This window comes from Mangifera indica, chromosome 10 (genome assembly GCF_011075055.1).
Source record: "Mangifera indica cultivar Alphonso chromosome 10, CATAS_Mindica_2.1, whole genome shotgun sequence".
Taxonomy (NCBI): Eukaryota; Viridiplantae; Streptophyta; class Magnoliopsida; order Sapindales; family Anacardiaceae; genus Mangifera; species Mangifera indica.
In genome coordinates this window covers 16262709-16279134 of record NC_058146.1, presented here as the reverse complement: position 1 = coordinate 16279134, position 16426 = coordinate 16262709, and the positions used below count along the sequence as shown (strand labels likewise).

The 16426-nt window shown below is 30.1% G+C and overlaps 2 protein-coding genes across 6 annotated transcripts in view; one reads left to right on the top strand and one right to left on the bottom strand.

Annotated features, from left to right (window-relative positions):
* The window catches only part of LOC123227613 (receptor kinase-like protein Xa21), a 62776-nt gene that overhangs the window by 12250 nt on the left and 34100 nt on the right, over window positions 1-16426 (bottom strand). The gene's annotated exons all lie outside the window — the stretch shown is intronic.
* LOC123227616 (SKP1-like protein 1B) lies at window positions 11767-13049 on the top strand. The gene is made up of 2 exons (XM_044652680.1): window positions 11767-12172; window positions 12871-13049. The coding sequence occupies exons 1-2, from the start codon at window positions 11843-11845 to the stop codon at window positions 13024-13026; spliced, it is 486 nt and encodes a 161-aa protein (XP_044508615.1). The 5' UTR covers window positions 11767-11842; the 3' UTR covers window positions 13027-13049.

Here is a 16426-nt window from a genome sequence, read left to right as displayed (position 1 = left end):
TCCCTCGAATATTGTTCCATAAGGAATTTTAATCAATTGTTTGGATTCTCCAATATATTTCATTGTATTGTTGCCACCTTGAATCCATTCTCCATGGTAACAAACCGATACATAACCATCCATTTTAATTATCAATCCTGCAATGACAAGTTTTTGAAAATAATTATTCATTTATAACAAAAAAATATGTAATAACTATGTAAACATCTTTGTTTAATATCAAAATACCCCCTATACTTATCTAAAATTTTATGTAACCCCCTATACTTATCTAATATTTTATTAAACATCTTTGTATAATATCTTGTATCAAAACGTATCTATCTATTTTTAATATTTCATTAAAAACGTTCTTACAATGTTTAATATTATAAAACCCCCTATATTTTTTTAATATTTTGTTTAACCTCCTATATTTATCTAACAATTTGTTTAACAACTTTTTATGTAACCTTATATCAAAATGTATCTATTTATTCTTAACATTTCATTTAAACCGTTCTTACAATGTTAATGTTTCATTTAATACCCTCGTATGTTTCCTATTATCAAAATATATCTATTCATTCTTAACATGTTTTTAAAACCTTCATAATATTATGAACTATCAAAATACCCCCATGTTTTTCTTAACATTTCATATAACCCCCTATAATTATCTAAATTTTCATTCAACAACATTTTATGTTCTCTTATATCAAAAAACATCTATGCACTCTTAACCTATTATTTATTTGCTTCATGTATTATGTAATTTCAAAATACCCCTATATTTTTTAAATATTTTTTTGCCCCCAACAATTACCTAACATTGCATTTACCACCCTTCTATGTTGTCTCATATCAAAATATATCTATCTATTCCTAAAATTTCATTTATAATGCTCTTACAATGTTTAATATCAAAATGCCCCCCTATTTTAATAATATTTCATTTGACCCCTCATAATTATCTTTTTATTTTTTAACACCCTTGTATGTTGTCTTGTATCAAAGTATACCTACCTATTCTTAACATGTTATTTAAATCATTTATATATTGTATACTATCAAAATACCCCCATATTTATCTAACATTACATTTAACCCCCTATATTTATCTAACATTACATATAACCCCTATATTATAACATATAAACTAGATTTAATAAATAAAATCAAGTTTTTAGGCTAAGATTGGTATAAATACCTTTTTCCCATGAATAGTCTTTTTTCGAATCGAATTCAAAAATATGATCTTCTTCCGTCTGAACGAACCCCTACTAATTGATCTTGAATAAAAATGAGAGTGAGAGTGAGTGTTTAAGTGATATGAGAAGTGTGTGTAATAAGAGTGAGTGAGGAGGATTTATATAGATGAGGGGAGGAGTAATTTTGGTATTTTAGAAAAAGCTATGGGCATTTTTGCTTAGGAATAGGGAATTTGGGTATTTCTGCTTAATGGAGGGGTATTTTGGGTATTTTTTATAATTTCCCCTTAATAGGATGAGGGGAGGGGTAATTTCGGTATTTTAGACAAAGCTATGGGCATTTTTGCTTGAAAATAGTGAATTTGGGCATTTTTGCTTAATGGAGTTGTATTTTGGGCATTTTTTTAATTTCCCTTTGGAATAATTTTTTTTTAAAGATTTATTATAATTTTAAAAGCTCTTTACCAAACACTTTTTTGTTGAAATTGGAAACTATTTCGACAATAAAGCAACATGAACCCAACATTTCCACTTCCTACTAAGCGATCATTATCATCATCATCGTAAACACTAATTTATGCTTCATCATGTGCTTTGATATGGGTAGTTGAGACAAAAATTAGAATACATTTATCGAAGTAATTAGATAAGTCAATAAGACACTTGATATCTTCATTATTTTGATTTGTACAGGGCATTTGTCATCGTTACATTTTAGTTTATGCATAAATGAATGTTTTTCAGGGTTTAATTAGTATGACACTTTTCACTCAACAATTGGATTAATTCCTTAAGTGTTGATTTCTTTGGAATTTTAATTACTTTTCTATCATCTCCAATATATTCTATTATGTTTATTAGAAAATTTCATACTAAATCGCCTTTATTTCATGAGCAAAAATTCAATTTACTAGTTTTTTTAGGTAATAGGGTTGTAATGTGTCATACTTTTAGACTTTAAGGGATTTAAATTATATAATTTATATGGTTAAAATATCTATTTATTACACCTATTTTGGTTACAAGTATTTCAAAATTTTACTTGAAATTGTATCTAATAATATATAATTATCCCCTACTTCATATCTATTACACTCATTCGATAAATTCTCTATATTTTGTAACTAATAATATCTCACCTAAAAATCAGACTAAATTTGTCAAATATTAATTTAGCCCCAAATTTTTGAGTAAAAATTTCATGTATACCTTACATTAGAAAATATCATTTCACCCCCCACACATTGTCTATTATCTTAGTGCCCCACATTGTAACAGCAATTATAATATCAAAAGAGCAATACTATGTATATCCACTTTGGGTATACAAATATATACACACTCATATATGTCATCATATGATTAGTTATTGTTTTATTTTTAATTCAAAATCATCCAATCACATGATAACACATATAAATGTGTATATATTTGTGTACCCAAAATAAGTACACATAGTTTTATTGATATCAAAATACCCCTATATTTTTCTAACATTACAAATTTTAGGCATAGTTTTAAGAAAGTATTTAAAACACAACATAATTAATGGATAAATAAATTTTTTGTTAAAATTATATAAATATATCAAATCACAAACCAATTTTCTTCGAATCGAATTCAAAAATATTAACATATTTTCTTTTGAATGAAATCACAGTGTCAAATATTAAATGAAAATCAAAATGTCAATGCATTGGTAAAGTTTAGAGTTTATATAGAAGATAATATAAATATTTTCGGTATTATTTAAAAATATTTAGATATTTTTTTAAGTAATTTCAATTTTAGGTAATTGGATTTAAGTCCTTCAAAAGTGGACACTTTTCTTTAGGATATGGAAAAATTGATATTTAATTTAATTTCCTTATAATATATTAATAAAAACCTTATGTGAAATCATTTTTAAAATATTTTATTCACCGTTGTGGATTTACTCCTTATTGCACCCTTACAATACAATTTCGTGTACTTACCGTTACGGAATTTATAACTATAACAAATAAAAAGATAAATAAACAAAAACAATAAAATATTAGAACACGGCACAAGATAAGATTGAAATCCAACAGCCGAGCAGGTTGAATTCAGACCCAAGCAACTTCCCATTGATCATGACTGTTGGATTAAGACTGATTTGCCCATGTGATGACAACATGTTTTTCGGTGTCCATCATTACAATACAAGTAGTCCCAATCATCCTTCTAACACTTCCAAGACGTTTTGCAAAAGAAGACAATTGAAGGAAACGGTAACATGTCTGTTTCATTTAATTTTTCATTACTCATTCTTGAGATATTTTTTTTCTTTTTAAAGAAACTCTCTCTCCACAATTGAAGATAAGGATTATCAATGACTTCCAAGTCATTTTGCACCACGCCAAGTCATTATATATTGGACATTGATGTGACTCCAAGGATATCAATGACTTCCAAGGATTATCAATGACTCCACAATTTAAAGAAACCATTGATGTGATTATTTCCAGAACCCCAACTTGAAGTTGTCTTCATCTCTCTTCTCATCACTCTCTATATATTACTCAATTTCTACTAACACTTCCAAGTCATTTTGCACCACGCCAAGTCCCGTCCAAGACGTTTTGTACAAGAAGACAAGTGAAGGAAATGGTGACGTTTCTGTTTTATTTCATATTTCATAACTCTTGCTTGGTCGAAATATGGAAACTCATTTTGAGATTTTTTTTCTCTCTCCAAAGAAACTCTCTCTCTCTACAACACAAGGTGCAATTGAACAATAATTGATGTATTTTGATAGTTTTTACAAATGGCATCTAATTTTGTATTTTTATTTAAAGTGTTAAACCTTAAAAAAAAAATTTATTAAATGAATCAAATTTTCCAATATCTTACCCATATTTTGGCAATATTAGATTTAACACGTTATTTATTTAGATTTTTTAAATAAATATATGATAATGGGTATTAAAATTATTATAAAATGAAATTAATTTATAATAACAAAAGTTTTGAAAGAGGTTTATTATTTACCTATTAATTTGTTCGAGTCTAGATTTAGAAGTTTGATTAACGTCAAGTTTCCAATTTCCCTTGGAATAGTTCCTGTTAAGTAACTATTTGGCAGTGAAAATCGCTCCAGTTTTGCAAGATTACCAAGCTCTTTTAGAATTTCTCCTACAAAATCATTATATATAAGCAATATATAAATTAGTAATATATTATTGAATGACAACAAAGGATTATTTAATATGTGTGACATTGAATGTAGTGTCTCTGTAATATGGTTCCATTATTTAAAATTTTCTTTTTATATATAACCAAAAAGTTAAGGAAAACAAAGAATGAATTATGTCAAAAATATATAAATAAATTATGAAATTATTTATTCAATGAATTAAATGTTTATCTAAGTTCATTTTATAATTTAGAGAATTATGTATGGATATATTTGTCATTAGATTTACAAATTTTGAGAATTATTTTTAAAAATTTATCATAAATTTAAAAGCTCCTTACTAACACTTTAATTTTTGGAATTGGCTGTTGTTTGTTGGTAAAGCAATATGAACACATGTCATGTTTTCCTTGGTTAGTGGAGGCAGCACCTTTGGGCCGTAAACGTTTTGAGTTTATATAATAAGCTGTTTTTATGAAGAAAAACAAGGAGATATTATTAAATAAAAAAAAGAAATATTATTAGATATTTAAATTAAGTAAAAAAAAAAAATTAGATAAACATAAATGTTGGGAGATTTTTATTTTAAAGGAATTGCTATCTTTCAAGATTTAAACAAAAAAACAGAAATGAAAAATGTTGCCCCACTTCCAAATCCCTTCCAAGACGTTTTGCCCCACTTTCAAGTCCCTTCCAAAATGTTTTGCAAAAGAAGACAAGCACGCATATGACCGAAAAAATCAAAAGACGAATTAGTTTAATAAAATGGTGACGTTTCTATTTTATTTCATTTTTTATAACTCTCCACAAAGCTTGGTCCAAATATCTTAACTGTTTTTTCAGTTTTTTTTTTGTCTCTCTAAAGAAACTCTTTCTCTCTATGATCGAAGGTTAGGATTTCTAAATTAGTTTTTTTGTTAAATAAACTAAATTTTATTCTTATTCGATCAGATTCAATATGATTCTGATTTAATATAATTATGATATATTATCTATTATTTTTCCTATTTTGTAAGATTAAGATTTCATTTCATCTTCTTATTTTATATTTAACCCAACATTTTCACTCCTCGCTCAGCCATCATTATTATCATCATTGTAAACACTGAGTTTTGCTCCACCATATACTTCGATACGGGTAGTTGTAACAAAAATGAGAATACATTTATCGAAGTAATTATATAAGCCAATAAGACACTTGACATCTTCATCATTTTCGATTTGTACAAGACATTTGTCATCGATATATTTTGGTTTTATGCATAGTTAAATATTTTTTAAGGTTTGATTGATATGACACTTTTGACTCAACAATTTGATTAATTCCTTTAGTGTTGATATCTTTGGAATTTTAATTGTTTTTCTATCATCTCAAATATATTCTATTATGTTTTCATCACTTTCGATTTATTCTCCTCCATATTGAATTAAAGTATAACCCACCATTATTGATCCTATAATAACAATATTGATAACAAAATTTATTAGAAAATTTTATATTAAACTGTATCAACATAATCATCTTTATTTTGTGAGCAAAAATTCAATTTACTAGTTTTTTTTAGATAATAGGGGTTGTAATGTTTTACACTTTTAGACTTTAAAGGATTTGAATTATATGATTTACATGGTTATTACAACTATTTTAGTTACAAGTATTTCAAAATTCTACTTGGAATCATACGTAATAATATATAATTTATCCTCTATTTCATATCTATTACACTCATTTGATCAATTCTTTATATTTCATAACTAATAATATCTCACATAAAAAGCAGACAAAATTTATCAAATATCATTTAGCCCCCCAATTTTTGAGAAAAATTTCATGTATAACTTACATTGGAAAATATCATTTCACCCCCACACATTGTTTAATATATTAATACCCCCACATTGCAAAATGTCATTTCATGCCTACAATTATAATATCAAAATAACCTCTATATTTGTCTCATCTTGCAAATTTTTAGCATATTTCCAAGTAAGTATTTAAAATACTACATAATTAATGGATAAATAAAATTCTTGGTTAAGATTATATAAATACCTCGATATCATAAACTGATTTCCTTCAAATCAAATTTAAAAATATTAACTTCTTATTTTTTGAATGAAATCATAGGGTCGGATATTAAGTGAAAATCAAAATGTTAATACATTGGTAAGGGTTAGGGTTTATATAGAAGATATGAAAAATATTTTCAGTATTATTTAAAAATATTTGGATATTTTTGTTTAGGTAATTTCAATTTTGGGTAATTGGATTCAAGTTCTTCAAAAGTGGACAATTTTCTTCGGGACATACAAAAATGGGTATTTAATTTAATTTTCTTATAATATATTAATAAAAACCTTATGTGAAACCATTTTAAAAATATTTTATTCACCGTTGTGGATTTACACCGTATTGCACCCTTACAATTCCATGTACTTACCGTTACGGAAATAATGGAGTCAAAAGAGAAGGCTGCACCCGTTTTTAATTTCTTTCACGTTGTGAGAAAATAATACTATTGGAAACTTGGCTTTGAAGTTTCCGATATATAGACTCTAGTTAACTTGTTGGCAGGATGAATGAGACAAGTCTCACATCAGGCTCTATAACTTACTCAGACTTTCAAAGTTTAAGTATTTCCACAGTGGAAGCCCCTCAGAAGCACATGAAGGCCAATAGTGGGTGGCTTTATGACTTGATCAGCAATTCACAGGACTATATAATCCTTTCCATCTTGAGAGTCTAAAGAAGAAAAAAAAATTATATCGGAAAGAAAAAGAAACAGAGCAAAATGTTGACTATGGGAGAGTTATGGACCACTCTAGGCTCAGTTATAGCGAGTGTTATGTTTGCATCAGCTATTTTCAAGCAATACTTCCCTTGATCTGATTCTATTTTCTGCTAGATATCTAACAGCAACAGGTTCCTAGGCAACTTTCTGTAACGCGTGGCCTACTTTAGATTTTCATGGTTGGTGGAATAAAAGTAATGCCACTTGCATAAGAATAACATATTGTTCAAAGATGGCAGGCTGGAAATAAGTTTATATACTTGACTTAGGACGGGATGAATAGACAACAAAGGCAATGACAGAAAAAGAAATGAAACGGTGACATCCCGGTACCGTTTCCAAGACAATTGAAGGAAGCGGTGATATCTCTGTTTCAGTTAATTTTTCATTACCCTTCGCATGGCTTGGTGGAAATATATGGACTCATTCTTGAGATATTTTTTTCTCTCTCTGAAGAAACTCTTTCTCTCCATAATTGGAAAAACTGAGGCCAATTATTAATTGCTGCAGTCAGGATCATTAAGTTTCTGATTACTGTTGCATGCCAATTATTTTTTTGAAGATGTAAATCTGTTCAGTGGTTTCAGTGAAGGACACATTAGATTTGAGGAATTTTCCTGATTCCTCATGTCACCACGTGCATCTCAATTAGAAGTTCCTAATTATTGTTTTTGGTACTGCCTTTACTGTTCGGAGACTTTGGTAATCAATTATGGAAACTAGTGATTCTAATTCTGACAGGGTTTTTGATTTTTTGACTTGCACAATCTAGAAACTTTTAATATGCAGTATTTTGATTTACTGGAAATAGATCATAAAATGGTGATCCTGTCTAGACACAGCAATTTTTTTGTCTTTTTCTTTTAATTTTAATGGGTGTGCTATAGTCTTGTACTGGGTCGGGCTGGCACACATCCAATATTTCTATATCTAGAAATATTGGTAATCGATATTTCTCTTATTACACACATCTAACCTAATTTTTCAGTCTCTCTCTTCATTCTCTTTCAATCCTTTTCTACATTTTTTTCATTCAATATTTCTATTTCAATCTCAATTTGTCTTTACATTTTCTTTATTCAATTTTTGTATTTGGTTTTTTAATTAAAAATATAAAATTAAAAAAATTATTATTAAAATTTACTAATATAAATTTTTTTTTCAGATTAATACAACTAATGATCATAAATTATAAGTCGATTCTTCAAATCAAATTTTATTTATATTTTTAAATGATATAAAATTATTTTTTATTACTAATTGTCATATCTAATTAAAAGAAATTCTTTTTTATCGGTGATATCTCGTTGAACTTATTTTCTCTAATTATATTTTCTTGGCTTACTTTGACGCATGAGATTTGAGACAGTTGTTGATTGTACGCTATGCCAACAAGAAAAACTGATATACTCGTGCGCATGGCCTTCATAATTTTTGTTGTACCTGGTACTTACACCATTCCCTCAATGTTTATTAATAATATAATTTCTTTTTTGTTTTTCTAATTTTGTTAATTATTATTTTTATTTAGAATATTTTAATAATTAAAAAACTTCATATGCTCTAAACGGAAAATGTGTGCAAACGATTGGGATGACTTTTCTTTGTAGACTCGATTGACCAGGAATGAGTACAATATAAACACTATAAGAGAAACAATGTATTTGTTATAGTCTTTGCAATACATCCATTTACAGTTAATTAAATTTACAAAAGTGAAACTGTCTTAATTGTTTAAACACCTTTTTTGTTTAAAACATATTAAGTTTTTTCATTATTAAAATATTTTTTAAAAAACTAATAATTAACAAAATTATAAAAACAAAATAGAAACTAAGTTGTTAATTGATAATAACACAATGGTTGCAATAGTGTATGAAAAATAGTTATCCCGGCTCAAGCGTTGGGTAAGCTAAGAAGACATAGTTAGAGAAAGCAAGTCCATCACGACGTCACCAATAAAATAAAGAGTTTTTTTTAATTAGATATGACAATTAGTAATAAAAAATGATTTTATATCATTTGATAATATAAACAAAATGTTATTTGAAAGATTGACTTGCAATTTACAATCTATAGTTATATTAATTTGGAAAGAAATTTATGTTAGTAAATTTAAATAATTATTTTTTAAATTTTATTTTTTTATTAATATAATTAATGGCCCAGCCGCCTAGCACCATATAGGGCCATGCCACAGGCTTAACAAGATGTGTGGGTTGGCCTGACACTAAGACCCACTATCATGTGGGTCTTGGACCTGACATGATTTATTGTCATGTCTAATCTTGTTGCATGAATCATGTGATTTTTGGTTTTATTGCTTGTTCTTTACTTATCAACTTAGCATTCCTACATGTTTGAAATTCAATCTTTGGCTATAACTATTTGAAAGCTCGCATGTTAAAATTTTGGTTTCATGTTTATCAACTTCTACAAAAGCATAACAAAATGGACTTCATCTCTAGACGAAGATGTGGTATTCATCTCTAGATAAAGAGAAGAAGATGATTCATCTTTATTCAGTGACGAAGATCATTTTGTTATGGTTTTCGGTGTCGACAAGGAGAGGGAGAGGCAAGCCGGTTAGTGAAGACACCAGAAAATGGAAGGGAGAAAGAGAAAGAACCCTTAGAGGGGGAAATGTAATATTTCAAAATTTAATTTATACAAGAAATAGATAACATGTCATTATTTTTAGTATATTTTCACTTGAAAAGATAATTTTACCTCTGAAACTCAACTCGTTTTGTTAGTTTTAACTACTTATAGATGAGTGTTTAAGTTTTCAATACTTAATGGGTATTGACTTGGGAATGCAACAAGCTTTGGGTGGGAATAAGTCCTTTAACCTTAATTCAAAGTTTTTTTTATTTATTATTTTTTGGTAAATGGCCTTAATTTAAAGTTGAACATATAAAAATTTATTTCAACTTCATTGCTAGACCTACTTATATTTGATTTTTACTTCTTAAATGGTGAAGAATTGATCATCTCTTATTTATTGTTTGGTGAGTTGTATTGGATTGTTTTTTTCTTCTTTTACTGTATTGGAGTGACTTCTTCATCCCCACCACCAGTCTACTCTCGCGGTCTCCCCTATCTCCAGACACCATGTGTTGATTATTCTCCAGATTGTAGAATATCCATCAGAGAAAATCTCATCATTAACAACAAACGTACTCCTTAATTAAAATTCAAATAAACTCAAAATAAAAACCTCTACCACAACATAACAAAGTTGGAAAAAAAAAAACAAAAAGAATCTTTTCAGATCTTCTGTTAACTACCTCTGGTCATCTTCTCCCATGGTCAGTCATGCTAGATGCGTTAGCGTTCCTCATGCTTCTACTTCTAAGACTTATTTGTCATATAAACTTTTGCTTTCTTTTGTTTTTATGAAATTTTGAATTAATGAGCAATGGTGTGATGGGTTATGGCTGTTTATGGCAATGGTTACGGTTCTAGAATTTCAATTGCATGGATTTGCATTATATATTTTAAATTTGTAAAATGATCATACAATTGTGTTTAAAATGCTAAGATGAGATCTGGAAAGTGTTGTTCTTTTTTAATTTTTTTTAATCAAAATATTTGTATTAAGTTACTATGTTGCCCTTGTAACATCAATTTATTTAACCGAGTTTGTTTTAGACAGAAAATATGATTAAAAAAATTAAATAAAACTATAATCATAAAAAAAATACAAAAATCTAAAAAAATAAATAAATGAAAGTTAATTTTTTCAATTAAATTTTAATAATTAGAAAATTTCAAAATAATTGTCAATGTCAATGATTTATTGACTACAAAAGAAGATAATTTCATCTAACATTCATCTTTTGACTACAAAAAATATGCCTATTGATTTTGAGATTATTGTTATATAAACACATTAAAAAATGATTAAAAAATGAATTTCGTTGTCTCCAACTACATTCTTTCCCTCTCAACTTCTCTCTTCCTTCCAATCTCTCTGACGAAGACGACCAGGGATAGGAGGGAAAAAGAAGTGGTTTCAAAACCTTAAGAAAGAAATTATCATTTTTTAAACTTTGAGTGAGAAAAATTATTAGATTTTTAAATTAAAAAAAGAAAAATATGATAAATTTTTAATTTTTAAAAATGTTTTTAACTAAATGATATTTTTACCTTTAACCGTAAAATTAAACTTTAATATAAAAATAAATTTTTAAATTTTTAAAAATTAATAAATAGAAACTTGAGATTCCACTTAATCCTGAGTGAAAATAAGTCTTTTGATCTAAAAAGAGTTATGTTAAGAGATTTTTGATAGCTTTGTAAAAACCTGTCACTTTAATGATAATTATAATATTAAGGATTTGGAAGGGAATTGACAACAAATCATTTTCATATAACCAGGAATGTTTTGGATTGGAAAGAAATCCATTTGAAAAAGAAAGGCAGGAGATTTTGTACGTAATTATTTTTACTAAAAATTCAAAATATATTAACCAACAAATGAATCGGGGACAAAAAAAATTATTTAAATTTATAAATAAATTTTCTTGAAACAGTCAACCAATCATGTATCGACAGAAATGATCGATTTCTGTAAAGTAAGAGAGCTTTACGCCTAGTCCAACTCCCTTTTTTCCAACTCCCTTTTTTCCTCCCCCTTCGCTTCTCTTTTGAAAAGCCAAAAATGTTGAGAAAGCCTCTTCACTTCGAAACCATACACCATGTCGTCACCAAGGAAGATCATCCTCCGGAGCTCTGACGGCGAGCCGTTTCAGGTCGACGAGGCCGTGGCTCTCGAGTCTCAGACGATCAAACATATGATTGAAGATGACTGTGCTGATAACGGCATCCCGTTACCTAATGTCACCAGCAGCATCCTCGCTAAGGTTATCGAGTACAGCAAGAAGCACGTGGAGTCCAGGCTCACCGAAGCTGCCAACAATAAGATTAACCACCAACTCAACAGTAACGCTGCTGCTGAGGAAGACCTCAAGAACTGGGACGCTGAGTTCGTGAAGGTCGACCAGGCCACTCTCTTTGACCTCATTCTGGTTAGTACCCCTTTATTCCCTCGATCTGTTTATCTTTTTTGAGATTAAGGTTCATCTTCCAAGTTAGGGTTTCTTGATTTTTGTTCCCTGACTTAACGTAGTAATTTTTGTGTTCTGTATTGCCGTTTATGGAAAAATTTTCGTGATTTAGATATATGTTTTAAATTACTCTTCTGGTGTGTTGTATGTTTTTGTTGTTATGGGGGCTTTTAGTGAGTTTTATTCAATAGTTTGATTAAACTTTTGAAAGCTGAAATATATCCTTTGGATAATTTGTTGTTGTTCGCAGGAGTTGCAGTTACACTGTTTTACGTATGTGATTCTCTGGTGTTTATGAAGAGAACTAGTGGTTGGTCTTTTGTTTCTTTAGCTGCTTGAGCCTGAAATTTTGATTTGATGCTGAAAAGACATTTGGGGCCTGGGAGTTTAGTGGGGAGAGAACCTGCATTGCCGTTGAATCAGGTTGAAGAAATTATTTTGCAGATGGTATTGCATTGTAAATGTAGTTGCGTTGTGCCAGACTTGATTACTCCACCTTCTTGTATAACATTGTGTCTACAATTTTCTTGGTGTTTTTAGGGTGTGTTTGAGGTCACTTATGGGTATTGGCACAGCTATGTTCTGCTTCAGTTTTGTTTGATTTAATGCTTTGAGGTTTTGTGACAATTCCTATATGTTTGATTTGTTTTGTTCTTTAGGCTGCTAACTACCTGAACATCAAAGGGCTGCTAGACCTTACCTGCCAGACCATTGCACATATGATCAAGGGGAAGACACCTGAAGAGATTCGCAGGATGTTCAACATAAAAAATGACTTCACCCCAGATGAGGAGGAGGAGGTCCATCTGGGGTGACTTAGCATTAGCCATCTTATCAAATTAAGAAAAAATGTAATCAACAATAAGATGAAATTACTGAACAAAAATTGACTTAGCATTAGCCACCATCTTGTCAAAAATTTGGACTGACTTCAACTTGTGGAAACATGTGAATGATGATTACTAAACTCTTCAAATTTTGTTGAGTACACTCATGTGGGGAAGAACTGCACCCATTAGCCCCACCAAAATTGTAAATCTTATTCGGAACTTCTGCATTACACTGCGTCCTTCAATCAATCACTCTGTAATGAAATGTGTAGCTACATAAATAATGCTGTTTAGTGATGTACCCTATATCCTCACTTGAATTGGTTTTGATGCTAACTTCCCATCTCTTTCTCATGCAGTTGTGGCTGCTCTGAAACAACAGTCACCAAGCTTGATTTCTGCATGATGACCTCCCCTTCGTTTCCCTGTCACCCGCAAAAGAGCATTCCAGTTTCAACTTGTGAACAATTTCTTTCAAGTCTACAAGACTACATCCGGGTATTCTTCCCATCCTTCTTTCTTTCATTTGCTCTTTCACCATAGCAACATCCTCCTTTCAACCTGCTACATCATAGACATTCAGTAGCAATTGATAGTAAGAGAAATCATGAGGATCCATGTCTATCAAAGTTTTTGCTACTCTTTCCCCTAAAGCCACATTTCCTTGGAAACGACATGAGTTGAGTACATTGACCCACACCAATAATTCTGATGGCAATTCCTTGTCTTCAGGTGAAATTTCCTCGGCCCTTTCTGTAAGCCTTGAACCAGAGTAAAGGTTTGCCAGGCACCAATAATGTGCAAAATTTGGCTTTATCTTATGCAAATCAATCATCTGATTGAAATAACTTTTTCCTTCTGTCAGTAGTTTTGCTTGCGCACAAGCATAAAGAACACCAATGAAAGTGATTTCATCTGGAGAAATGCTCTTTCCTTCTGCTCCATTCTGATCTACCAATGCTGTAAATAATTTAAGTCTAGCCTTTAGTTTTTCATGAATACAATGCCCAAAAATCATTGCATTCTAGCAAACTAAATTCCTAATTTCCATCCTATCAAACACTCTTTGTGTTGCGTCTACCTTATGGCATTTACTATACATATCAATCAGTGATATATCAGGAATCCAATTAGATTTTTCTGAAGTCCTTATGATAAAGTCGTGCATTGCACTTCCTTCCTTCAATCGTGCTAACTTACCCCAGGCAGTGAGCGTACTAACCATTGTAGTATCACTTCCTCGAAACCCCCACTCTTAAACATTTCCCTAAACAACTTTGACGGGCAGTCGGGGTTTCCACTCTTTGAATAAACACTGATCAAGATATTCTAAGAAGTCACATTTCTCTTAGTCATCACATCAAACTGTTGATGTGCAACTAGCAAATTTCCCACTCTTACACACCCATCAACCATTGAATTCCACAAATCAAGTCCCTCTAGGATATTTTAGCAAAAACCTTCGCAACACAATCTATAAGTCCGAAACAACCATACATATAAATCAAACAGTTTCACACTAGCAATACAAAATCAATCCCATTCTTCATGGCCAAACCATGACACATTTTCCCTCTTCCAATACATTCCACCTTCGAGCAGGAGCTCAAGAGAGGAACAAAGCTATAGCTATTTGGCACAAACCCCTTTTTAATTATATTAAAATAAAAAAACCTCAGCTTGTTCAGGCATATTACTATTGGAGTATGCTTTAATAACAACATTAACACAAAAAGTACCAAGGTTGACAATGCATTAAAAAAGCAAAATAGTGTAATCTATATTTCCTAAATCTAAAGAATATTTAGAACGTTGATTGCCCAAAATGGGTTGCTGAAAAAAAGACTAGAAATAATCAAATGGGCTTGGATCTGAAATAGTTGTTTTATGTTTTGGCACGCTTTGAAGAGAGAAATCGTTCTATCTCCACCATAAACAGAAGAAGAAGAAGACAATGAAGAGAAATTGTAAGGGTTGCTGGAGGGTAATAGAGATCTAAGTCGAAAGAGTTGTTGTGTTAAAATTCTTGTCATTCATTTACAATTTTGTGACTAGAACTGACACTTGGTAATTGCCAATAACACATTCCACTATTTCTCGTTAGCTCAGATTCGATATTGATTCAGTTCAACTTCAGCAAATTAGAAAACAGAAAAATAGATGTAAAAATTACATTGAAGGTTAGTTTTATAAATTTGCTAATTACTTCAGTCCATGAATGCCATCAACTAATCAACATATATTATTAAGGCCAAATTACTCTTAATTTTTTTAAATGACCATATAAATGGTTGGCCAAATGACTTATTCCCACCCAATATTCATTGCATTCTAAAATTAGTACCTGTTAAATATTAAAAACCTACACATCCACCCATGATGGGTTAAAATTAATAGAATTAGTTAAGTTTTATGAGTAAAATTGTCATTTAATCAACAATATATTAAAAATAATAAAAAATTACCTATTTCTCTTTAGGTTTGGAAAACTAATAATTTTTCCAAAATTAAACTTTAAAATGTTATATTTTCCCCTTAAGATTTCCTTTTTTTTCTCCCTCATTTTTTCAATGCTGTCATTGACTAACTTCTCTCTTCCTCCTCTTTTCCGGTATTGGTAATTGGATGAAGAACGTCTTTGTCATTGGACAAAGATGAATCGTTGTTATCGATAAATGAAGACAATTGTCTACGTCTTTGTTAGAGACGAAGTCTTCGTCTTGGGAGGTCCAGTGACAAAGATACTCTTCATCTGGTAATTGGCGTTGGAAAAAGGGTGGGTGAGACAAGTTCAATTCACAATGTTGGGAGTTGGAATTGCTTTAAGGTAAAAAAAGATCACAAAGAACAATCAAAAGGCTGGAGTCCATTTGATCTTAGTGTATGAAACAAAAGGCTGGAATCCATGAAGTTTCCCAATCAAAATCAAACAAATGATGTTAAGTGTCCAACAAGTACTTTCATGAAAGATAACTGTATGCTCACATGTTATTTTGCTGACAAGAATTTGAGCTTTCTCAACATGTTTCAGATTCTTGTGTGCTCTACCAACACCATATTGACTTTCATCCTATGGATACAAGAAAGGAGAAAGAAAAGAATGAAATGAACAGAGTAGCAGTTTAGTACCTTCAAATACGTAAGTACTTCAACAAAACAAAAGTTCAAATGTTGTCAAAAAAAGAAAAAAGAGTGCAAATAGTTCAACTCTGTATGAAGAGTAATTTATTAAGTTCACTCTCTAAAGCTGCAGTAATTCTATAGCAAGGTATCTTTGTCTCACAACTTCATTTTCATCAATTGAGGAAGAAGCTGAACTAGTAACATGGTCAAATTTTCATTGCTGAATGACAGGTATCTCCAAGAGGTTCCGCAGCTTTATCAA